The sequence below is a fragment of the Genypterus blacodes genome, unplaced genomic scaffold, assembly GCF_046128005.1.
Source record: "Genypterus blacodes isolate CSIRO-AG114 ecotype Tasmania unplaced genomic scaffold, CSIRO-AGI_Gbla_v1 ptg000142l_1, whole genome shotgun sequence".
Taxonomy (NCBI): domain Eukaryota; kingdom Metazoa; phylum Chordata; class Actinopteri; order Ophidiiformes; family Ophidiidae; genus Genypterus; species Genypterus blacodes.
The window spans coordinates 80,640-105,000 of record NW_027466944.1 but is presented as its reverse complement, the minus strand read 5'-3'; the positions used below and the strand labels follow the sequence as shown (position 1 = coordinate 105,000).

General features: G+C 44.6%; 3 protein-coding genes across 12 annotated transcripts in view; 2 read left to right on the top strand and 1 right to left on the bottom strand.

The window, feature by feature from the left end:
* Positions 1-9,486, top strand: part of nlgn2a (neuroligin 2a) — a 73,689-nt gene extending 64,203 nt beyond the window's left edge. For all 7 annotated transcript variants that reach the window (XM_076165229.1, XM_076165228.1, XM_076165235.1 and 4 more), the window contains 5 exons: positions 3,054-3,239; positions 5,611-5,876; positions 6,388-6,541; positions 7,359-7,725; positions 7,873-9,486. In XM_076165229.1, coding sequence (XP_076021344.1) covers positions 3,054-3,239; positions 5,611-5,876; positions 6,388-6,541; positions 7,359-7,725; positions 7,873-8,707 — 1,808 coding nt within the window. In that variant the 3' untranslated portion in view covers positions 8,708-9,486. The remainder of the gene's footprint in view (positions 1-3,053; positions 3,240-5,610; positions 5,877-6,387; positions 6,542-7,358; positions 7,726-7,872) is intronic.
* Positions 9,487-13,420: 3,934 nt separating this feature from the next.
* pop7 (POP7 homolog, ribonuclease P/MRP subunit) lies at positions 13,421-14,949 on the top strand. 2 transcript variants are annotated; one of them, XM_076165239.1, is made up of 2 exons: positions 13,421-13,559; positions 14,093-14,949. In XM_076165239.1, the coding sequence occupies exon 2, from the start codon at positions 14,095-14,097 to the stop codon at positions 14,548-14,550; it is 456 nt and encodes a 151-aa protein (XP_076021354.1). In that variant the 5' UTR covers positions 13,421-13,559; positions 14,093-14,094; the 3' UTR covers positions 14,551-14,949. The 2 variants fall into 2 exon arrangements, with proteins under 2 accessions (XP_076021354.1, XP_076021355.1); XM_076165240.1 differs by having other exon boundaries at positions 13,422-13,559; positions 14,048-14,949.
* Positions 14,950-15,746: 797 nt separating this feature from the next.
* On the bottom strand, positions 15,747-22,865 carry epoa (erythropoietin a). 3 transcript variants are annotated; one of them, XM_076165237.1, is made up of 5 exons: positions 22,795-22,865; positions 17,978-18,108; positions 17,714-17,800; positions 17,347-17,511; positions 15,747-16,707 (listed from the first exon to the last, which is right to left on the bottom strand). In XM_076165237.1, the coding sequence occupies exons 1-5, from the start codon at positions 22,805-22,807 to the stop codon at positions 16,555-16,557; spliced, it is 549 nt and encodes a 182-aa protein (XP_076021352.1). In that variant the 5' UTR covers positions 22,808-22,865; the 3' UTR covers positions 15,747-16,554. The 3 variants fall into 3 exon arrangements, with proteins under 3 accessions (XP_076021352.1, XP_076021353.1, XP_076021351.1); XM_076165238.1 differs by lacking the exon at positions 22,795-22,865 and adding an exon at positions 22,393-22,601 and having other exon boundaries at positions 15,747-16,507; XM_076165236.1 differs by lacking the exon at positions 22,795-22,865 and adding an exon at positions 22,393-22,598.
* Between the last annotated feature and the right edge of the window lie 1,496 nt (positions 22,866-24,361).

The window sequence follows — 24,361 nt, the reverse complement described above, 5'->3', positions numbered from 1 at the left end:
AAGACTTTGCATACGCACACACGCATACACACATTTACATACATCATCAAACACACAAACCTCTGGCACCCATGACAACCTCTGACAATGATTCCACAGGGATATAGACTGTTAAAGGAGCCGTATGTCAGCCAGCAGCCATTCTTCCATATTTCATACACAGCATATTCACACACACACACACACAAATCATCTGTATTGCTGCAGTCAGTCAGATGCAAGCACCTTTGCATTTCTTCACAAATCATAGTAACGAGTACGGCCTCACACACACACAGCCGCCGACCTTTACAGACGTATCGCTTCCATAAGCATAATGTCATGGCTCTGTGATGGCACATAAAAGTGTAATTTCTTGTTCATTGCGAGTGCAGGATACACAGATATGCGTGTTAGTGGCAGATGGGAGCGTAGTGTGTTTGCTTTGTGTGTGTTGTGTCTTTACTGAAAACACACAGAAACGAGGCCGAGGACCGGATCTGTTTGGAGTCGGGCTCTTTTGAATAAATGCGTATGAATATGGATGTGTGTGTGTGCATGAGTGTTGTGTTTACATGTGTGAGGGAGGGAGGGAGGTGTAGGAGACCCAACGTGACATTATGGGATATATACAAAACAACAAAAGAAAGAAAGAAAGCAGTATGGTTTCCCTTTCAGCAGATCAACACTGACCCCTATGGGGATGTTTCAGATCCTCCCATGTGTCCTCACTGCTCCTCTCTCTCTGTATTCCTATGGAGACCCATTAGTTTGTGTTACATTGAATTGTTTATAGAATGTGATCCAACAGTCAATTATTAGAATTTTAACCCTTTAACACTGAAGGAGTTCAAATTGAGCTCAGAGGACACTTTCCTCTTAGTTAGTCTAGATTATGTTTTCTCCTTGTTTCTTTGTGTTCAACTTCTTTTCCAGTCTTCAGTTTAAGTTTGTGTCTTTTTGTGTATTGTACTATTTTGCTCACACTTTTTTCTTACTTATTTTTCTATGCCAAGCGCAGCACCATACTTTTCATTTTCTTTGCACTTAGTAACTTAAGGTTTAGTTTTGAGTATTTCTTATATTGATGCTGTTTAACATTTAAATGTCCTGTAATAACTCTCGACCTTAAAGACCTTCTGAGATCTCAAACTGCCTGCTGGAACAAAATCTTGCCCTAGTGATTTCCAACTGAGCTCTCTCAACCAATGAGGGTGGTCCTCAGACCAGATCGAGAAAATCCACCGACCTGCCATCATTGCCCTCATCACTCAAATCAATCACTCATTAATTGAATTGTCTTAATTGAATAGAATTGTGTTTGCTTAACTTCCTCCTAAATGAATCTATTCATTAACCAGTTGGGAAGTGGTGCCCCAACAAGTGCAAGTATTGCTTTATTTCTCCTACAGAGGGGGCAGAGTGTGCATTTGCATTGTTTGGAGGTGTGTGTGAGTGAGAGAATCTGTATGGGTGTGTGTGAGTAAGAGACCTGGAGTGTGTAAAGGAGAAAGTGTTCTCTGTTGTGTCAGGCTTTGATTTCTGTCACTGTGTGTGTGTGTGTGTGTGTGTGTGTGCGTGTGTGTGTGTGTGTGTGTGTGTGTGTGTGTGAGAGAGAGAGAGAGAGAGAGTAAGAGAGAGAGAGCGAGAGAGCCAACCCCTGGCGTGTCTTGGAGGCAGATGAAACACTGTGCTTCTATGCGGGACTCACAGAACACCCACTATCCTTCTCCCCACTCCCCCCTACCCCCTACCCCCACCCCCTGTAGCCACCAGTCCTTTACACAGCCATTTTAAGGGCATTTCATGCAGAGCCATGCTTTCATCCTGTATTGTGTCGTTTTAACCATTTTTTTTATCATTATGCCGTTTTTATCATCTTATGGATGAAGAGGAGGAAGGTGGGTGAAGTGGACTGCTCTTCTACACTGACTTACAGTCGATGAAGGTGCAGGGAACACAGGTGTGAGCAGTAATGTGCAACATTCTATAAATACAAAGTTGACTTTACTGCCCCCATGGTTTTTTGTTGGTATTGCATCTTGTGGTCTGCATGCTAGCTGGTCCAGGCTAATCTGCTCCACCCGGTCAAAAATGTGCTATTCCTCCTGACATTGCCCTTTAGCAAGACACTCGGCTTAAGAATTGTAGTTCAAATTTGGCCACCAACAACTCCAAACTACTGGATTTCCACTAAACCTCTTAATTCCTTCAAATAGAAGTGAATATTGTTAGAGAAACTATGTTGTCATGGAATTATTTGCTGCGTATTCCCTTCATTAATGACCTCATTTGGATGGTGGATTGTTCAATCTATCATGGTGTCTATAGTGGGACAATGAGCAGCTTCATTACCTCTTGTTTTGGTTTGGCACAATGAATGAATACGCACAAGCGTGCTTGATTGCGTTATTTGAGGTCAGCTCATCGATGATACGCTCACTCTAATGTGCTTTGATTTGGATTTATGAATCCTTCATTAGATTTAGTTTTATATTGAACAGAGGCGTGAGACAATCACACGTTCTGAACATTTTGCTATTATATCAAACAGCACAAATGTAAATAATGTGTCTGTCCCTGGGGTAACAGATGAATAATGAATGTAAGAACGCTTGTGACTGTACATTTATTGGAACTGACACAGGTCTAATTAAATATGGCCTATATCCTGATCACACTAATTAGCCGGCTGTAGCACATTACATACTGTACATTTGTCTTGTAATTGATGTCAGGACTGTGTACGTGTGTTTAAAGCTCAAGTGTAGCAGCTTAACTGGAGACCTTTCTAGCACCCTTTTAAAGTCCTAATTAAGAGTCCCATTAGGATGTGGGAGGTTAAGAGTTAATACATCCTTAAATAGAAAGATTTAGGTCTTTGGTGGAAAAACTCATGAAGAATCTCAGCAGAGAGGAAAATGCCAACTAACAGAGAATAAAAAAATATTATTACAATCAATGAAAGACTTTGAACAGCACACAGCGGTTGAGCTATAAAGGATCTTTACCCCAGAACCTTTACCAGAACTGAGTAATGCATTTGTGTACTAAACTAAACTCTCCATTTTCAGGTTTTCTCAGTACGGGTGATCAGTCAGCCAAGGGGAACTATGGCCTTCTGGACCAGATCCAGGCTCTTCGTTGGCTCAACGAGAACATCGGCCACTTTGGTGGAGACCCAGAGAGGATCACCATCTTTGGCTCTGGAGCTGGGGCCTCCTGTGTCAACCTCCTCATCCTCTCGCACCACTCAGAGGGTAAAGAATGACTCCAGGCAGCTTTTAGTTGTTGCTCCATTTGTTTCTATTGCAGGATCAACAGACAATTAAAAAGAGAGGGAAGCCTCATGTAAAATATAACAGGTATGGATCCAACCCTGCAAATCACTTAATAATGAAGTTTCTTGATTAATAGCTTTAATATCAACACATATTGAATCATTTGTGTGTTCTTTGTATCAGATGTTGATCCACACCTGCACTTCAACCTTTAAAACTCAACAAACATGTCTTGTGCTTCATTCAGTGATAGAAAGGTGAATGAAGTGAAGTCTGTTTGACACTTATATATTCCATAAGGAAAAGCTGCTCATGATGTGAACTGACGACTTTAAGCAACCTTGTGGCTGTGAGTTCAGTTTGAATCCAGGCTTATGTCATTGATTACTTCTTCTACAAAGTCAAAATGACACCATTAGCACACATCACCTGAGTTGCTGAGCACCTTTAGCAAACATACAGTACATCCATGTGAGCTCATGCTCCCCATTACCAGCACCACACCCTGAGGGCGAAGGGTTAACACTGCACCACCAAAGACAGAGGCCGTACGGACCAAACCACTTTGATCTGAATTGAGATCAGGGTGGCGTCTGACCCACAGCCAAATGGTCACGCACACGCTGTCTTTGATCACGCTGTTCTTGAAGCTGTCCTCCGATCGTAACATCTCTGTTCTGTGCACTGCCAGAGGACACACTCTCTTCTCACACACACACACACACAAACTGCAAAGGACAGGAACAGGGTAAACGGTTGGTGAAAAGAAGGAGAGAGATCAGAGGAAGCTTGTTCAGAGATCCATACCTATGTGTTTCAGTCTCCACTCTGTGTGCGCGTGTGTGTGTCTGCAGGATCAAGCAGGTGTCCCACTCATCTCTAACTTTGACCCATTCTGTCTCCATACATGTGCCTGGAATTCCAATGTGTGTTGTCTAAGCTTGAGTGTGCATCTGTACAACGCATCCATTAACATAAGCACATCACATTAACCAAGGCTCACCCAACCTGCTACCTGTTAGCATGTGACCCACCTTGGTCCGAAACATCCTACAACCCCAATACTAAGGATGTGGCAGCAGTGGCCACGTAATGCTGAGAAACAATTGCACATATAGAAGACTTATGATAGAAGAAGACTTATATGGAAGCTTTAAGACATTACACACCTGTTTGACCAATCAGACTGCAACCCTTATTTGTTTAATTTTCACATGGCAGCCAGAAGTGTTTAGTCACTGTAGTTTGTGAATGTTTCAGGCCTCCCCCTCTTAAGGCCCATTGGATCCTCATGGTTGGGGAAAGCCTGTATTAACCCCTGAGTCCTAACGCTGACAACCGCTCCCCCATACTCATCCCTCTCTCCGCCTCATTACCTCATCTTCACCACCGTCCTCGTCGTCATTAGCATCTAACAGTGTACCATCAGCCCTCCAGATGCCACCTGTCTGTCACGCCCCTCCCCCCCTCTCTAAGGATGCCAGGTAAGGAGTCATCCCACTCCAATCATGTCAACAACATTGCATCACAAGTCAAGCCCGACAGAGGCATGCTGGGTGGGTGGATGGATGGGAGAGGAAGGTTAGATGTAGAGGGGTGTTGTTAATAATACTGATATCACTGAGATTAACACTTCTAATGGGGGAGATTAGGGAGAGAGAGACTGAAAGGTGATGATGTGCTGAGGTAAAACACTCACATGTCAGAAGAGAAAGGGAGGATAGAGCAAGGAAGGAAAGAGGCGCTGAGGGAGTGACAAAGAAAATGATTTTAAAGAATAATATTCACCTCCCACCTGCCTGTCTGTCTCTCTCTGTGCTGATAGGTACGCATGCACCTTCTAAGGTACTTCCTGCTGTAATTGATTTCCCAGGGAGAGGGGCTCTGCAGCTCTGTTCAATAATTAACTGACCAATCTGCAGCCCAGGAGAGGACGAGGCGGAAAAAAACGTGGAAGGCAGGCGGCCCCTTAACAAGCCACTTGAGTGGTTCAAAGAGTGCAGGACGGGCAGAATTGAGAGGCCACAGAGAGACGGACTGAAAGAGAGACCAATACAGGCAGAGTGGGACTGAGGGAAGAAGAGAGAAGAAAATGGCTGTCTTGGTGTCTTAGATGACCTTAATCCCAGGGCTGTCTCTTAGTCTGAGCTGGAGCAGCTTGGCATGATGGACATGGTCTGGGTCTGCAAAACAGTCTGTAGTTTTTTCTTAGAGTTGAAAGGGAGAAAGGAAGAATAAGATGTGATGTGATGTGATGTGATGCTGGCCAGCTGCTTTCTGTCCTTTGAAAACGCAGACATTTCTGAAATCACCAACAATATCTCTGACCTCTCCCTTCCTGTCCTCCCAGGTCTGTTCCAGAGGGCCATAGCCCAGAGCGGCACTGCCATCTCCAGCTGGTCCGTCAACTACCAGCCCCTCAAGTACACAAAGATCTTGGCCAGGAAGGTGGGCTGCACTTACACCGAGACGGCCGACCTGGTCGACTGTCTCAGACGCAAGAATTTCAGGGAGCTGGTGGACCAGGACATCCAGCCGGCTCGCTACCACATCGCCTTTGGGCCGGTGGTTGACGGAGACGTGGTGCCAGATGATCCTGAGATCCTCATGCAGCAGGTCAGAGGTGGCTTCAGACACAAGAGAAACCAGATTGTGAAGAAACGGTTGTAGTCTGTAGGTTGAGTCTGATCTCATATATGAAGAGAAACTCCTGGTTAGCTCTTAAGATAAAGATATTGAAGAATAACCATGGCTGCTTTGCAGTTATTAAGATGCAAGATTTCACAATTAGATCCTCAAAACAAATTAAAATCTCCAAGAAATAATTATATGGGAGCATCAAAAGGTTCCTGGCTCATTTTCAGAAGCTTTTAATTGAGCTCACGCTGTGTCGGTGGAACCCAGTGCATTGAGTGAGAGTGTAGCCGGCGTGTACGCAGCCAGAACCTGAGGCATGGCTGTGGGCAGAACCGGGTTTGAGGTATAAATTACCATAAATTAGAGAAATTAAACATATCCCACTGAGCCTCTAGTAGAGGGCTGCAGACTGCTACCAAACATAAAGACAACCCTCCATTAATGATTGCTTTTCGTTTGCGCTGTGGCGTCGTCCTCTTTGCACCACTAGGGGGAGTTCCTCAACTATGACTTCCTGATCGGCGTGAATCAAGGAGAGGGGCTGAAGTTTGTGGACGACAGCGAAGATAACGATGGCATCTCAGCAGCAGCCTTCGACTACACCATCTCTAACTTTGTGGATAATCTGTACGGATACCCAGAGGGTGAGGAAGCTCTACGTCTGTGTCCTCCTCCTCCTCTCTGTGTCCTCATCCTCCTCTCCCACTCTCTAACGTCTTCACTCACGCTGTTTATTAGGAGGCATTTCATCATTTGCAGTGTCAAACGCTTTCTGCAGCTCATATTTCATCAACACACACACACACACACACATAAACAAAGAGTGAGCAAAAAATACTGCACAGAGAGAAAATGCAAATCATTGAAACATAATGAGGGCAGGGAGATAAAACTGTGAGCTGGTTGAACTGTATCAGCCAAGACAGGCATGCTAAAGAGATTGTCTATCATGGAGATTATCTTTCACGGTGGTGGGTCGGTGCTTTGGCCTTTGAGGCGCTGTGGGCAGTAATGCTTCCTCTCATCATCCCCCAGGCAGCCGGCTCCCAATCACAGCTCTGTTGTTGGGAACAGATCAGCCCGCAAACCCCCTCGCAGCAGGCCGCAGTCAAAACACACACACACACATTTGGATAATGCAGTCACACCACCTCTCAAGTGCCTGTCACTCATCCTGCTCTGTGTTCTCTCCTCTGCCCTTTGTGTTTCTCAGGCTGTCCTCTCCGTCTGTCTGTCTCTCTCACATTCACACAAACACAGATGCCTCTTTCATTTCTCCCTTCCTGTCAGTCCTTCTCATCTTAGCACCTTCCTCTCCCTCAATCCTTCCTTTCATTGCTCTTGACAGCTCTCACTGATCTCTGGTTGTTCTATCAGCTCATTACTGTGCCTGTTCCTCTGCCGGTTCTTTTCTCTCTCTGACGGTTTTCTCCTCTTCCTCATCTTTTCCTTTCTCTCCAGGTAAAGACATTCTGAGGGAAACGATTAAGTTCATGTACACAGACTGGGCCGACAGGGACAACGGTGACATGCGGAGGAAGACCCTGCTTGCTCTCTTCACAGACCACCAGTGGGTGGCGCCAGCGGTGGCCACTGCCAAACTTCACGCTGAGTTTCAGTCGCCGGTCTACTTTTACACTTTTTATCATCACTGCCAGACTGAGACTCGGCCCGAGTGGGCGGACGCCGCACACGGAGACGAGATACCGTACGTGTTCGGCGTTCCTATGATCGGCGCCACAGATCTGTTCCCCTGTAACTTCTCCAAGAACGACGTGATGCTGAGCGCTGTGGTGATGACTTACTGGACCAACTTTGCCAAAACTGGGTACAATTTAAGAGTTTTATTTTAAAACAGTTTACCAGCATCTCAGTACTTTAGATCTGAATGATGAGATGAGTTAGTGTTGCTTTGTGTGATACAGATATGAAAGCTTGTCCCTGACTTAACTGAGACGCTCTCTCTGTCCTACAGGGACCCTAACCTGCCCGTCCCTCAGGACACCAAGTTCATTCATACCAAACCCAACCGCTTTGAAGAAGTCATCTGGACCAAGTTCAACTCAAAGGATAAGCAGTACCTCCACATCGGCTTGAAACCCCGCGTCAGAGACAACTACAGGGCCAACAAAGTGGCCTTCTGGCTGGAGTTAGTGCCCCACCTCCACAATCTACACGGAGACCCCTTTCCCACCACCACTCGCTTACCACCAGGCCCTGGCCCTGTCACTCACAGGACCAGGCCCAAGACAGCCGGCCCCCACACCACTCGCCACCCCTATCCTACATTCCCTTCGGACCCGGAGCCTGACGGCTCAGAGCGTCCGAACCAGAACCTCTTTCCGGGAGACCCCAGAGACTACTCCACTGAGCTGAGCGTGACAGTGGCTGTGGGGGCGTCGCTCCTCTTCCTCAACATCCTGGCCTTTGCCGCTCTTTACTACAAGCGTGACAAACGCCACGAAATGCGACGACACCGGCTCTCTCCCCAGCGAGGCGGTCCAGCCAACGACCTGGCTCACAGCCAGGAGGAGGAGATCATGTCTCTGCAGATGAAGCACTCTGAGCACGACCCTCACCACGACATGGAGCCACTTCGACCCCACGACATCCTACGGCCCGCTTGCCCGCCCGACTACACGCTGGCGCTGCGCCGTGCGCCCGACGACGTGCCGCTGATGACGCCCAACACCATCACCATGATCCCCAGCACCATCACCGGCATGCAGCCTCTCCACGCCTTCAACACGTACCCTTCCACCGGCCACAACAACACCCTGCCCCACCCCCACTCCACCACCAGGGTATAGTGGGGACTGGCAGGGTGCCGTCTAAGGCCTGGAGGACCGGCTCTGCTAATGATCTAGATTACGAGGCCTCTAGATCCAGACCTTTTTTCTGTTCTCTTATTCTCTTGATTTTCCAAAAACAGCTCCAACGCCTCCATCACCTGCTGTCAAACTGAGCGGCTCCACCTCTGGTGGCTGTGGAGCTGCAACTAAACTGCGCGGCAGCAAAGATTGGAGGCAATGTAGATGTTTCAGAAACAGTTTTCAAAGGACGAGTGTTTCCAGACTAAAGCCCTCTGACATTCTGGGATGATTCTGGGCTTTCAGTTTGACTTTTTTACTTTGGTGTCATCTCTTTTTCTGTCCCTGGTGTTTTGTGTGCATATAGCATTCTCTTTTTTACATCTGTGTCTTATCTGTGCTCCGTTACTCTGACTCAGTCTGCGGATCTCCCCAGAGCTTCTTCACTCAGCGGGTTCTTAGAGCGACTGAACCGTCGGAGGGGAGCGAGAGAACATACAGTAATCATCTAGTTATGAAAACCTTATCATCCATTCTACCAGCATTCTTGGTACCAAGTCTGTACTACTGTGTTTGTTTTCCCACCGAGGGGAAGAAACTAAAGAAAATTCTAGAGTATTCCTATTTACTGTCGACTAACAGAAGCTGTGTGTTCTCATGACAAAGTGCCAAATCGGCCCTCAACTGTGTTCTTCTTCCTTTCGACCTTAGTTTGTGTTTTCGAGCTTTTTCTTTAATCGTTGCTTTTTGTGGAAAGATTTTTTGCTGAAAATATAGATATAGAGAAATGATATTATATATAGTTATATATAAATGTGTACAAAGGAGAAAGTATATAAATGGGTTTTATCAGCGGGGATCTATGCATGAATTCTTTTTGAAGACGAAGGTGGGGTGAAGGTGACTCTGTATCTGTCAATGCACGTTTCCCAAATCTAATCAAGTCACATCTGTCCACGCTGGATATTGTGTTCTTTGTTTTATCAAGAAAGCCGAACACAGAGAAGTCCAGAATAAGAGGATAACACACTCTTCACCTCATTACTCTCACAAAGTCTGACAGGTACAGGATTTCAAACTCTTATTTCTCTCTCATTCCCCCGTCTCCATTGTTTAAAGATTGTGTTCCAGGTGATACAGCACACAGCAAACCCATCGTACGGTAGCAACTTCCTCTTTCTGTGTGTATGGAAATGATCATTTATGGGCTTTGTGACGTTTTGTTGTAGCTCGCCTGTACAGAAAGACTTTTATGTTGCAGAAACAAAGCAGAGAGTAGCAGCTTGTGCTCTCCGCTTCCTCCTCCTCCTCTCTCACACTGTCTGCACCCCCTTTTCCAGCACATGCATATTCTGTTTGATGTGTGTGTGTGCGCGTGTGTGTACTGCTGCACACGGGCATAGGCGGGCCTAATTAGAAAGCAAAGAGAGGAAGTCATGCAGCCTCACCCCCTTGGTATAAACTCACACAGCCCTAACACACCCGCCTCCACCCCTCCCCTCCTCCCTCTCCACCAGGCTTTGTATTCCCGACTGATGCCCACATCATGATGATCTCCCTTCACCCCCCTACCCAGACCACAAAACTAACAACAGACCACCTGACTTCACAGTGTCACCCTTTTTCTACACTACACAATTTCCGACCTCACTTGTTCAGCTCCGCTCTTATCCTCACATTCAGGGGTGATTTGACCAAGCCAGCGACTTCTTGTCAGCTCATCGCTTGTAAATTAAACTCTAAGCACACTGAGGGTAATCTGTGGGCCCTCATGGCCTGTGGTGCACAGCTGCAAAATGAAAAAGGGGACTGGGATCTCCTTAACAGGGTAATAGCAACACAGTTGACAAGTGCTGTTTCTGATCCTGCTCTTTTCTTTTTGAGTGAGAATGTGCAGGTTTACAGCTCAACAACGCCCCCATCTGGCTAAGGGACAACATAGATCATGGAGAAAAGATACAACAGCACATCTTAGCCCACATACATCCAGTACAGGAAGGTTAGTCAACGGTGCTGTCTTTGCTTGTGCTCTAGCTTTAGCGTGTTTGTTTGTTTGTTTCCTATTTTAGGGGCGGGTGGGGGGCCGGAGGGGGGGAGAAGTACACCGTGGTTCTAGAAGATGTTTCGTAAAAGCCCACAGAGAGATAAATGTGCACAATGTATAACACAAAGATAGATTTGTATCGGCACATGTGGAGGAACGCTGTGGATCAGTAGACGGACGGTTCGACGCTCCAGCATGGAGAGAGAGAGAGAAAGACTCACAGCCTTAAATGTAGAACGCAGATCCATGGACGGACGGATCTCTTCTACCAAGAACTTTGAAAGGCACTGTCATCTTTCACACGTGAGAATCTTTCTGCTCCACATGAACCATTTTATACTCGAGCCTTTCCATGAGAAGGCAGTGAGAGGCGGTGGAGTCGCTGCTGGAGGTGGAGAACAGCATCAAGGTATTTAGTTTGGTCACTTCTTTTTCCTTGTCTATTTTATAAGCAAACACTGGAGAGCGAGAGCGCCACCACTGGAGACAGATTCACTGCAGTCTGCCCACTGTGAGGAGAGCGGATGTGTGAAGGAAAAAACTCAAAGGGTCACAGGAGAGACAGACGCAACAAAACTGTACATTTTTAAGTGTAAGAATCAGACAAAATATTTGTAAATATTAAGTTTGTTGATTGTTTTATTTTTATTTTCCTGAGAGAATGAATGAAATACTTTGTGACAAGAAAAGACAACAGGTGCAGTTTGCCAGAAGAAAAAAAAAAATGGCCATCAGCTCAAAGCTTGAGATCTCCATTTAGCTCCTCATGGCTTTAGAACAGAACTGATCTGTGTTCCTTTACCGTGTTCCGGTCTGATGTGGCCCAATATCACAGGGGAATCCTGTAGCATCACCATTCCCCTCCAGGAAGCCACAGTAGCAAGAAAACCATCTTCCCTCCAGCTCCCACATGACAGAGGCACAGACACTGGAAGCATAAACAAACACATAAATACATCAGCTTCTTCATTACTACACTGCTTCTTCTCTCCATATCTCATTCATGTGTTCACACTTGACCTCTACTTTGGTTCACATGGATGTCTGAACGGTCAGTGGCTGTCCTGCGGAGCAGAGGAGTGTTTCCCTTTATAACGTGAGTTACCACGACAACTCCATGCGTTTATATGACAGTTACATTGGCAGATATATTTCTACATGTGAGTGTGGCCCAAAATAGATCTCAGACAAATCCAATGCCATCTACTCTATATGTGTAGAGCTGGTTGTGTAAATGTGATCTGTGAGCAAAGATAAAAGCCAGTGAACTCATGTAAACATGAAGTATCTGGTCAGGGATCTGTGCTGAGTGAAATGTTTTCTGTCCTGACATGTAGCAGTGTTTACATGTAGCCTCTTCATCACATGAGGAAGAGAGAAGAGGGCTCTGATACCTGAACATGCCTCGTATCAAACACACGGAGGTCACACACCTGCTCTGGCTTTTATCTCCTTTTGTTTATAACCTTTTGTGTTGTGATGTGGTTGTGAAGCTTCTATCTCACTGTAGTTAGCAAAGAAGTATGGATGATGTGTTAAGTTTAGTAGAAGGCTCCAGGTTGTGTTTACAGCCAATCTGACTGTTGATTGACGGACTCACTGTACCTTTAAGCAGTTGAGGCTAAATTCCACATGATTATTAGATCATCTGAAATCTGCAGATAGTGGCAGCGTCCCTGTTGGATTGTTTTCTAGTTCATGTGTATCGAGGTGCTCGGCCATCAGGTCACCAGGTGTCTAGCTGGAGTGTTGACAGTGACAGGACTTGCTGTCGTGTCTTGAAGATATTGAAGATGATTCTTCAGTTTTGAGGCGCTGGCGGTGTGTATACCAGCATTTATCCCCTGAGAGTCGTTCACACCAGAGACCGGGTGGCTACTGGACTCACACTGGAGTCATGAGAGGAAGAGAGGGCACTGGTTCTTATCACACACACACACACACCATGCCGTCACTACATATAACATATCTTCCCTCATCTTCATCTTCACAGCAGTAGGTTGGAACACACAGACACCATGTTTCTGTTTCACAAAGCACATTATTAACCCCTCCATGACAAACACGTATACACACACACACCTTACAAGTTGCACCTGTTGTCTTATCTATACATTCTTTGTTGAATTCAGAAACCCAAGACTTGAGATGAAGAAATATGTTGAATAATTAAATTTTAAAAAAGATGATTACTTTAAAGAAAAAAAAAGTAAAACTCTATAAATAAATGAGATGATGATATTTCTGTTTACTTTAGAAGTTATTATAAACTGTATGCTGTGATTCTGATCTGGGAAACATTAAAGACATTCATAGCCAATCAGCTGATTTGGTCTCTTTATTGAGTCAATAGAAAGTAATGTTTATATTCTGTACAGCAACAATATCACATGTTTAATGGTGCTGAATCCACAGTTGTGTGTGTGTGTGTGTGTGTGTGTGTGTGTGTGTGTGTGTGTGCTCGCTCTCTCACTAATATGAAGCAAAACATAATAATAAATAATAGTAATAATAATGAATTAAAAAGTGCCATGATATTTAGTTAAATATGTACATATTCAGTTACAATATAATATAAAATATAAAAGTGGAGAGAGAATATAAAGCAGTCTTAGTCTGTCCCTGAACATCTCATCTGCAGTCTCGCTCCAGTCCAGTAGGTGGCGGTGCCTACCCGTTTTAAATCAACAGGAAGAAGACGGTGGTCATGCTAGGCGAACGCTCGTCTCCACACCGAGCAGCCTGCTAATGTTACGCAGAGAGATAGTGTAAACACAGAAATTCTACCTTTCTTTACTGTTTTTGAAGGTAAGGGTTTTTCATTTTATTAGAATAAAGCGTTAATTTGACTGTAAATGAACCCGCGAGCTTGTTAGCCACTGCTAATGAGCAATGAGGCGTTCAATGTCTGGGTCATTTCACGATTTCTGTTCATTTGATCCATACGGGATAAAAAAAATCATTCTCTTTTGTTTCTTATTGTTTTGTTAGGTTGTTGCTGATGTCACGAAAAATCATTCACTTAATCCAGGAATAAACCGTTGCCTAAGACCTATATACTGAATTTTAATGCGCTAAATAACACGAGTCGTGTGTTAACGGTGACGTAACTGGAGCAGGGACAGGAGATTATTAAATACTGCGTTAAAAACATTTATAAACTGCAATTTCGTTCTGCTTATTTACTCAAATATGCAACTGACAGCACAGCATATAGCTTTAAAGTGACGTCATGTGTTGGTGCATGATCGAGTTGCATTGATCGTCCACATTTCTTCTGCTTGTATTCTTATCAGAGCCCGTTGTTGTTGTTGTTGTTGTTGTTGCGTCACACACACCAGACATGACGGAGCCACGCAGCCCCGTGTCTGGCTCCATCCCTCACATGGCCCCGGTGTCCACGGACTCGGCCTCCCCCGCTGTAGAGATGGACCCGGTGGAGTACACCCTCCGGAAACGCCTCCCCCGGAAACTCCCCAAGAGGCGGAATGACGTCTACGTCAACATGAAGACTGATTTCCGGGCTCAGCTCGCTCGCTGCCAGAAGCTGCTGGAAAGTGGCGCTCACAGGGAGATCTGCGTCCACGGCCTGGGCCTGGCCATCAACAGGGCCATCAACATCGCCCTCCAGCTGCAGGCCGGCAGCCAGGGGGCGCTGCAGCTGGCAGCCAACACCTCCACGGTGGAGCTGGTGGACGACCTGGAGCCAGAGGATCCCGATGAGGCCGGAGAGCCTATGACGCGCACACGCAACAACTCTGCCATTCACATCAAGGTGTTCTACCCTGACCCTCAGTGACCTGGGCAGAGGTTACTCAGGTCACTGTTTCTCATCATCCCTCTCTCTTACCAGTCGAGAGACGCATCAGATTGACAAACATGAGACATATTTCATATAGAGAGGACGTGAAGCCTTGAGTTAACAGCAGTAGTCTGATGAGTGTTGGTTGAAGGTCTGAAGGTGAATCGTGTTGGAAGGCGCCCGTCCGTCCTCAATTGTACATATTTTCCACAGAGCATATTGTTGTGAGGATGCTTTATTGTGTCTTAGTGTTGTATAAGTTTGCATGTTGGAATACTTGTAGTCCTGGAAGTGCCAAATATGAATATGCAAGTTTATTTCATTTGAAAGCTTCTGTGCCTGCACGAGTGTTCAGTGTGATGTCGCTACAATGTTAATAAATAGATCTGACTTTGACATTTCGAGGCCATTGTCCTTACAGTAAATGTCCAGTAGATGTCAGGATCAGCCACACATAGATGTCAGGATCAGCCACACATAGATGTCAGGGTGGCACTGAGTCTGACGATCCTGGGGCTCAGATTGTAACTCTGTAGGTGTTCAGTGTTCCAATGAGATGCAGAGGATTTTGGAGTGATGCACCTTCTTTTAGTCGTTCTCAATGAAATTCACACCTCAAGACTTAAGGTATGGGTCAATAGTTTTTCCTCTTGGTGAAGTACCATCTCTATGTTGTGTGTGTGTGTGTGTTTGTATTGTGGTATATTCCCTATGAATGACCCTTGTGTGAGGTCTGATGCAGCTCAGTGTTACAGGCAGGAATCCCACGGCTTGTTTGTGACACCGCTGACACAAACTTCCTCTTGTTGTCTTGCTATCCATCCTTTCTAGTGGAATAATATTTTGTAAATAAGAAAATGGTATGATGAAGGGACAAAAGAACAGGAAAGAAAACATCCTTAAGAACATGCTGCTCTGACAACCAGACGGAAAACAACAAGGAAGAACTATTCTGAAATTGGTGAGTGCCCATTTTCGCCAAAGTCTCAAGTTCTCTGGCCCATGATTGCCTGGGAGCTGGTTGATGAACTATTTTCCCTTGCAGTCATGCAATCTGTGTTTAGGCTCTGGTGCTGGTTGGGCAGCAACACAAATGCAGATAAACACAAAACAGCTTCACAGTTCCCGTAACACCTCACACCCCCCCCCCCCCCCCTTCCATCAATCTGAAAAAGATCAAATACAACAGCTAATAGTGGACAAACAATCTTTATATATAAAAACAAGTGTGCAATTGCAGCTGAAGTACATAAACATGTGAAAACAAATGTGCTCAGTGTTACACAATTACCATGGTAACTTGAACCCAACTAAAGATCCAAGACTGTAAAAAAAAAAAATACAACTCATACTGGAGCTTAAAAGTAGAAAATCTGTATAAATAGTAATTGACAACCATTAAATACACATTAAAATAGTCACTGAAACAAAGTCATCCAATAAGACTAACATTGCATAGCAGTGCCTCATAGATTTGTTATAAAGGCGTGTAAGTGAGGCCTCCTTCATACTTGTCCTTTTACAGCCTTACTAGAAATGGACAGCCTGCCTAGAAACGGGCAGTCCTCCATTTTCCTGGTGCAATGTTTACTGGGTGGTCCACTCCACAGTTCAGTCTAAAGAGATAGGTGCATAGGTCAGACTGGAAACAGACACACATACACACTACGTTAAACATTTAAATCACAACCCACATCCTCACGCAAAGTGCAAGAGAGAGCCAGTAGAAAAGCTTTTGTAGCTGTGCTTCCCAAAGGCCTCGTGTTTGGTCAATGTGTGCTTCACCGTGTCTCTATTCCACTATGTTAGTGCAGTTATCTCTCCTCCTTCCAGCTGGGACCGTCCTTTCCTTCCAGCTTCCTCAGGATCAGTGACGACAGCCGTATCTTTCTCTCTTTGCACACAGCTTCCGCCAGCCAACGAGCAGGTCAAAGTCCCGAATCCCTCCTCTTGCCTTAGGAAACACAAATTAGCTTCACCTGGAGTCATGAGATCAGCTGATCAGCTGACATCTTGGTGACAAGCCTGTGCATCCAAAAGAAGCAGCCGCACTTTGCCTCGCAGGAAGTTAACATGGACTTGAAGCAGGTCTGGGGCGGAGGACACCCGCCATGTCTCCTCACTCCCAACTACACTTGCCGGTGGAGTAAAATCCTGAAAAGGAGGCCAAAGAAATGTTGATATATAAAACGCTAAGTGCTACAGCTATGACCTCATGGAGCTGAGGTCTCATAACTTAGTGAGCATTTGCGTTGCTCAACATCGCCCATTGGATAAGCAGATCTACTTTTCTCTTTCCAAACTGGTAAATCAAACATGTTAGCGTGATTCCATGCTTCATTATTAGTTTTCCTGCAGGCACAGCTAAAAACTTGAGTCTTAAGTTTTTGGTTGGCAGGTGTCATGACTTCATATTCATGTCTTTTAGCTTATGTGAGACGTCCACCTTAGGTAGTGTTGAAACATTGGCACAGATTTCTCTTGTTGTGAAAAACACTTCTCTTTATCTTAACTTGGTGAGATTGGCTGGTTTGTTCTTTCCACAAAACCTCAGCTCTGATGTAACTCAATGAAGCTTGTGTTGTCTTGACTTCAGTAGTCTAAGGAAAAGCCTGAAAAGCAGCCTCAGTGCCTGTAGCCGGGTCTTATGATTATAATACGTGCCAGAAAAATTACTATTGCTCGGCTACAAGAAACTCAAGTTGAACCACTGTGTCAGGTGTAAATGTAACACCAATTCACCTTCAATTGTAATGAAGAAGCCAGATAATCCTCATCTCTGCTCATACTTACTTGTATGTTGAGGCTCCGCAGCACAGCATTTATGCTGAGCAGGTTTCTGATAGAGTTGTCTATGTTGCTGTGCAGTGCTGTGTTGGTGACTGAGGCTCGTAATAAGTTGAGGGCCTGTTGCAAAAGCCATAAGCCGGTCTGCACCTCCTGGGCTTGATCCAATGCCTGGTCAACACAAGGTAGAGCGTCAGGGAACTTACAACATTCTTATGTCCCTTTGAAGGTTCCCGCCATGGCAGGTCAGCACCCAAGAAAGGACATTTACAGGCCCACAACATCAGGAAAATTCCCGCCCCGCCCCAAGCTCTCTAGGAAGCACAACACAGTGCAGGATTTCTTACTGGGTTGTTTCTGTGCAAATACTCACATTTTTCTTCTCCCAGACATCAAAGTCGACTCTGGTTTGTGGAACAGTGACAGACTCTGCCAGGCTACATCCTTCTCGACATGACCGCTGAGTGAACAAGAGTGGAGGTGAGGTTAGAGTGGTTAGGCCCTGCTGCAACATGAGTAGATAAACTTATGGTGAAAGTCCTGTCGCCTGTGATCCCAAGTTTGTCTCGCTGAGCAATTCAATACCACAAACGCCTGCAACAAGCATCACGTGTTGGTTTAAGTATTTGCCTCTAACCATAGCAGTTTCTGCATCTCGTGCTTCCTGGATGAAATGGTTCAGGACCCTCAAATCACAGATGGGCCTCAGCGGGGACGGCAGGCCCGGCCGGGTCCACTCCAACACAATTAACAGCAAAGCAAGCAGTCCTGCAAGTACAGATAGAACATGCAGACATTTAATCACTGTTGGTATAGAGATAGATTCATGATTGAGCAGATGGGCATCAGCTGGAAAGGACAGAAAGTAAAGCATCAATGTGATTCCAAAACCGTGTTGTAGTTTATGATGTTGCCGATGGATACATTCCTAACAAACAAGCTCCTTCCTCATTTACACATTGTAATGGAGATCTCTGTTAACTTAACAAATGAACCAAGGGATGGATAGCAGCTTTTATTGAAGAACATCCGTTCCTAGAGATCCTCGTGAACACCACTACAGGAATATCAATGTTTTGCCCAATTCCATTTGTTCTACCTTCATGCATCTCACTCAGGATCTGCTCGGTCCTTTAGCTTTACAGAAAGATCAACATCAGACTTTCATAACATTACAGCTTGTGTAGGAATTGATGATTGTTAGTGCTGTAGATCATGTAATCTAATCTCTACAGAGTGTGAGGTAATATCTGTCTGTGAAGATTCATCTCAGGTAGGAGGATGTTAGGCTCCTTCAGTCAAAGGTTTGGTCAAGTGACTGCACTTAACCTCCACACATTCATCTGTGTCAATCATGCTAGAGCATTGATCGGTAACTGTGGAAGAAACTGAAACCTTCCTGCAACACGGCAGTTCTACATTGTCACCTTTATTGATTGGTAGAGTTACAGTATCAAACCAAGAACACAAACTGAAAGTGATCACACTCTGATCCTTCCCTGGCTGAACTTGTGACAGTGACAGTGGTTCTTTAGCTCTGGGTCATGTGGGCACCTGATCCCGTTCCACTGTGCTACATGCTGAATGCACTCTTTCACAGCAGCCGGGCTGTGTGACGCAAAAGGATGAGAAAAAATCCAGCTGATCTTCTCAGGCGGAGAGGTCAGAAACCGGCTAGATTAATGTCCCAGATTCCTCAATAATCATAACCACAAACTGCACAAAGAATACAGTTTAAACAAAAGTGAAGAATTATAATACCATTACCAGGATGTCACTAGAGTAACCATCTTTAACATTGACACATACTGTAGGCTAAGTCAGTGTTTGGCACATTAGTGTGCCGTGAGAGATCGTCAAGTGTGCCGTGAGAAATTATCCAAGTTCACTTAATTAGTTTGCGAGCCGATCCAGCCCGCGAGACAGATCGCAGCGGGCAGCACAGATGAGAGATATTGCTACTGGACTTTGATTTGATCTGGCTTCAGGTCTTCTACTTGTGTTTATTTGATTCTGTCCCTCTGAATTTGGCCGGCATGGAATAAACAAGTCAGCACCAGACGAGATCACTTCTTCTGTTTGTCTTTGTTTCTTTTCCAAATATGATTTTATCCCGTCTTTCTCTCACTTGGGTTTCTACTATCATCAAGATAGTCCAGTAAAATAGATGACACAGCAGGTTGTATATCACATGGCTTGGGGGACTTTCCTTCAGTTTCAGTCAGCCAATGTGTCACATCTTCTTTAAATGCAATGGTGTAGCTCATAATGCTTGTTAACCACTGTTTTGTTCATCCCCGGGCAGTAGAGGGATACATGCATCTGTCTTTCCATGCATCAGTTGTTTCATTGTGAAGCACTTACGTTGTTCATTCAGATACGGCTTAGTCCTCTTTATTGGAAACAATCAACAAATAGCAGCTCCCTACTCACTCTGTCTCCACATGACAATGCAGGTGATTGGGTGCTTTGACCATCACCACCTATACCCATGTGACCGCACCCAAACATGACACGATACTAACACAGAGCTGATTGAGATCATGGCTCCTACACAGGGCGGATCATGGTGCTCTGGAAGAAGCCCCTTGGCTGCACAGTTTGGGCAGGCAGCTGGCTATAGTTATTCTAAATAAAACTAAATATGGTTCAAACTGAATGGTGTATATAATGACATTATCAATAATAATCATTAATCAATAGTAATGATGATTATAACAATAATAGGCCTACCACAGTGATCACATCAGCATTCACATAAAAGCCTGAGATTGAGCACACAGAGGGAACATCACTAAATACAACAAAAATACTTCAAAATGCACAAATGCAACAAGTACTTCAGATTCACAGCAGATGTGATTTGTGAACGCACCACAGAAGTCATGTGCACACAAAGAGACCGACCACAGCCTGACACCAATAATAAGTCAACCAATTGCCTTATCAGCCACCCAACCACAACACCATATATAGTATGTGTAGATAGATACCCTAAAGATGCAACAATGTCTCGCAATAACAAAAAGCTGTGCTCACCTTTATAAGGTTTTCTTACTTGTATTCCTGGTAGCAAAGTCTTTTATCAGAAAACATTGGTGGAAACTGCACCTCTGTCTCTGTGTCCTCCTTGTGCAGCTGCAACACTGTTGAGAACATGCTTTAGCTTCTGCTCAAGCAATGTGGTATCAATGCCATAAGCCCTCAGCACACTCACTAAATCAGCAGCATTGCACAGTCAGGTTCAACCTCTTGTAGGGTAGAACTTGTGCTCTGACCTTATGTTGTGTTATTCCACATGTTGCTGAGAAAAATAGTTGGTGGAGCAGATCCATCTTTCCCTTCAGTGCCTTGTCACCATCACGAGAAGCCAACTTCTCCTCTGCATCATCAGCTATTTTTGACTGATTTGCCAATGCTGATGTAATTCAGACATATTGCTTGTGAGTGGTCCACCCATATTTTGTCAGAGGGTTTTTCAGGCTCTATTCTTTCACAGGCATTGGGTTGCAGCCCTGCTGTGATTTTCTGCCTGGCTGCATTATCCATGTTGATATTCATGTCCATTTCTTCTAAAACACTAAGCACTGAATTACAAAGTATTTGTATAAAAGTATTTTCCTAATTTTATTTGACTTATAATTCCCGTTAGCACTTTCTGTCCCATCAGTTCAATGAATTCTGAACAGATAGATGAGGATAAATCCTGTTTGCATCCTTCTTTTGGAAATCCATTGCTGCCCTGTTCATCCATTTTACCCCAACGTGTCGGGTGTGTATGAGTGGTATGAATCGGCGTCTACAGCAGCAGAGCTGGGGGCCAGGATTGGCAGTTTGTCCCTCACGCTCTCTTCATGTCCCACTGTGAGTACAGCAATGTGTTTTTTGTATTTCTAAAATGTAAAAAAAGAAGGTTTTATGCCTTTTAAGTAATTTCAATTCTGGCCAATCAGAGGTTGAACCCTAAGTAAGCCTGTGAGTAATCTGCACCTGCTCCTACAGCTTCCTGTCCCCCATCTGTTGCGTCTCCAGTCCGTATTTTCCAAAATGCTGATTGCTCAAATGCTGGTCTCTTGTTCATAAAATATCTGCCTCCTTGAGGACCACCGGTGACCTTTCACCTCCACCACTGCCTACGTGAGAATGAATCAATCTAAACGTCCTCTCACACAGGCACACGTGCGCACATACACTACATTCTCACTACAGTGCTGGAATTTGCAGTCTAGCACTGTGGCCAGAATGAAAGAGACTTCCCAGCCAACATCAGGTGTCAAAATCATGTTACTATTTTAAATTGGAAGCTGTAGTTCACAAGTGAGTGCTTTGGATCAGCGCCACTCCAGGCAGATGCTTTGAAACTGTGGTCATCTGACCACCTCATGCAACCTTCATCTGACCATCATTTGTTTTGTCCAACTCTAAATCAAATACGCCTTATCTATATTCTATCCGGCAATGGGAAAGTGCAGAATTGTGAATGGCCAGTAATCAGATAACACATGTGACATAGTTCCTGTTTAGTTTCACTGAAACCCCTAATAGCTGTCAGTCTGTGATAACCTCTTTCCTGCTGACAGGAGTTCTACTGTGTGATGACTGTCAAACTTGCAGATTCAGCACTAGCATTCAGTAAGTCTAACTTTCCACTCTGCTGTGTCATGCTAGAGAAGAATGACACGAGTGTTTCCAGTGCAGTAGAAGTCAGACCACATCTATTCAGCAGACATTTTCCAATCACCTGCTACAAAGCTCAAATCCTCATTGAAAATTGAACTTTAATATTTACTATACACAGAAATGTAATGAATAAATAAAAGCCCTCTATTTTCCAGAAACAGGTCTTACAGTTTATAGGAGCTTGGCATAAAACAGAGGAGAAAGGGCGTGGAAGCCACTGGGTTATTAGAAATACGGTCAATAATCACATTAGTATAAAACAAGTCCGTGGTGCATTCAAGGCACATCCACGTGATAACAGTCTGCTGTAGTAAACCTACTGACTGCAGCGCACCGCTCATTTCCAAATCAAAACATTTCCAGCGCTCTTACCTCTAGCAGTGCTCTGCGACATTCGCAATCAGGTGCCGCATATTTTAAAAACATTGTGAAGAAATAAGCGAGGAGCCCGCGTTCACTTCCACACGCAGGTCTGCGCCCAAACACACTGAAGAAGCGCTCTGCTCCGCGATCCGAGCGGAGTGTGGGTCTGTGCGGTCATCTACCTGGCTTTGCATCACCGATGTACTCTGGCAAAACCCTTTATTTACCCGCGGATAAAGCGATAACGCGAAAGCCCGACAAGGACGAGGACGTGCCTTTTTACGCGCCACGGTGGGCGATCAAACATCAACCCACGCAGTCCCCATTGCATGAAAGAATAGCATCAAAATTGAGTAAGCGAGTAAAGGCAGTGAAGAGAGGAAAAAGCTTGAAGGCATGTCCATAACTCACGGGGAAACTCCATAGCGGTGTCCGCAGAGCCCCTCACAGGGTCCTCGCGGTTTGGCCCATAGGTCCGTCTATTGCCCATTAATTAACTACCAAGCTCTTTTGTGGATCTCCTGTACTTATCCGGTAGGTGTTTCTACTAACTGATCCTGTTTGATTTTTTTATTGATGACTTTGAAAATAAAGTCGCATTGTTTCTTCGATGACAATCTAAACTCCCTCCCCCCTTAAGGCTAAACTGTTTTCTTTCATTGTTATCTAAATAATGGGCACTGTTTACAAAACGTTTGGCCTAAAAAGTAAATAATGTTCCAAAAAAGCCGCGCGGAGACTTCCCATCCATTGTTCGGGTCATTCTCAGGGAACTTCATCACAACATCATCGCTATACAACTTCCACAGTGACAGCGTGAATATTGATCAACAGGTGATTGTTGCGTTTCATGTTATAGACAAATCCGTTAATTTAGCAGAGTGCAATGAATTACAATGGGGAGATCAGTGTATCATGTCAAGAAGTGGAGGGGTTGCATTCTGCTCCGTTATCCTCAAGATGACCTTTATGTTATTGTCTTATACAGTATGTGCAGATCAGTAAAACTACGTCACCTCATGGCTCTGTAGGCATCCTGTCAGTGCTGAGAGGCCCCAGTCCTACCAGTCCAACAGAACATGATGTATGTAACATGCCCCCACCCCCTTTACACATTCGGCCATAGAGATGCATTTATGGCATTATTTCACTGGATCTGAACTTGAATTTCTCATTGAAATGTCAAGTTATAAATTGAGGCATCAACGCAATAAAGTTTGTATCAGTTTGGATATAACTAACCCTAACATCAAAGTAAAATAAAGAGAATTTGCAGACCACTTGAAACTCCTCGTTTTAAAACCACAGCACATGTGAGCAATCACCGCAAATGTAGGTGTTCACTTTCAGATTGTCATAGCAAAACTTTGATGTTTCAATCAGTAATGACAGAGGAACAGCAGAGAAGACTGAGAGACAACAGCAGATGTCTAAAAGCGATGCTTGTTTTTGTCACATTAATAAGCAGACATAAGCCATAAATTGATGTGATGGGGAAGTCGATGTTCAATCCTCCCATAGATATCCTGGAAACAATTTTAAATTAACTGCAATGGTTCAGTATGAAATACTTACTTGCTGTACAAAGAAATCTCAATAAACTTGATTTGAAGCAATATGGTACTGACCCCAACCAAGGTGTGTGGAGTGTCTGTGCCAACATCAAAACAAGGAAGATGCAAGGAAACTAGGTTCAGTGAGGGGCTGGAGTTCATCCATGGTGACATTCTTAGAATAGTTTCCTCCTAATATGGCTTCCTTGTGACACAAAGAAACAAATAGGCCTCTGACGGGCAAGTTATTCTATAGGACCCCACAACGGGACAATATTGTCATTAATAAGATGTTTGAATGTTGCCATTTCCTGATTTTCTCTGTTTACCTCTTCAAGCATATTCATGTCCCATGTCCTAACCCTGACCTTTAGAGGCCCTTATTGAAATTTCCTGGAAGTCCCCTCTGTGTGTCACTAAAGTGG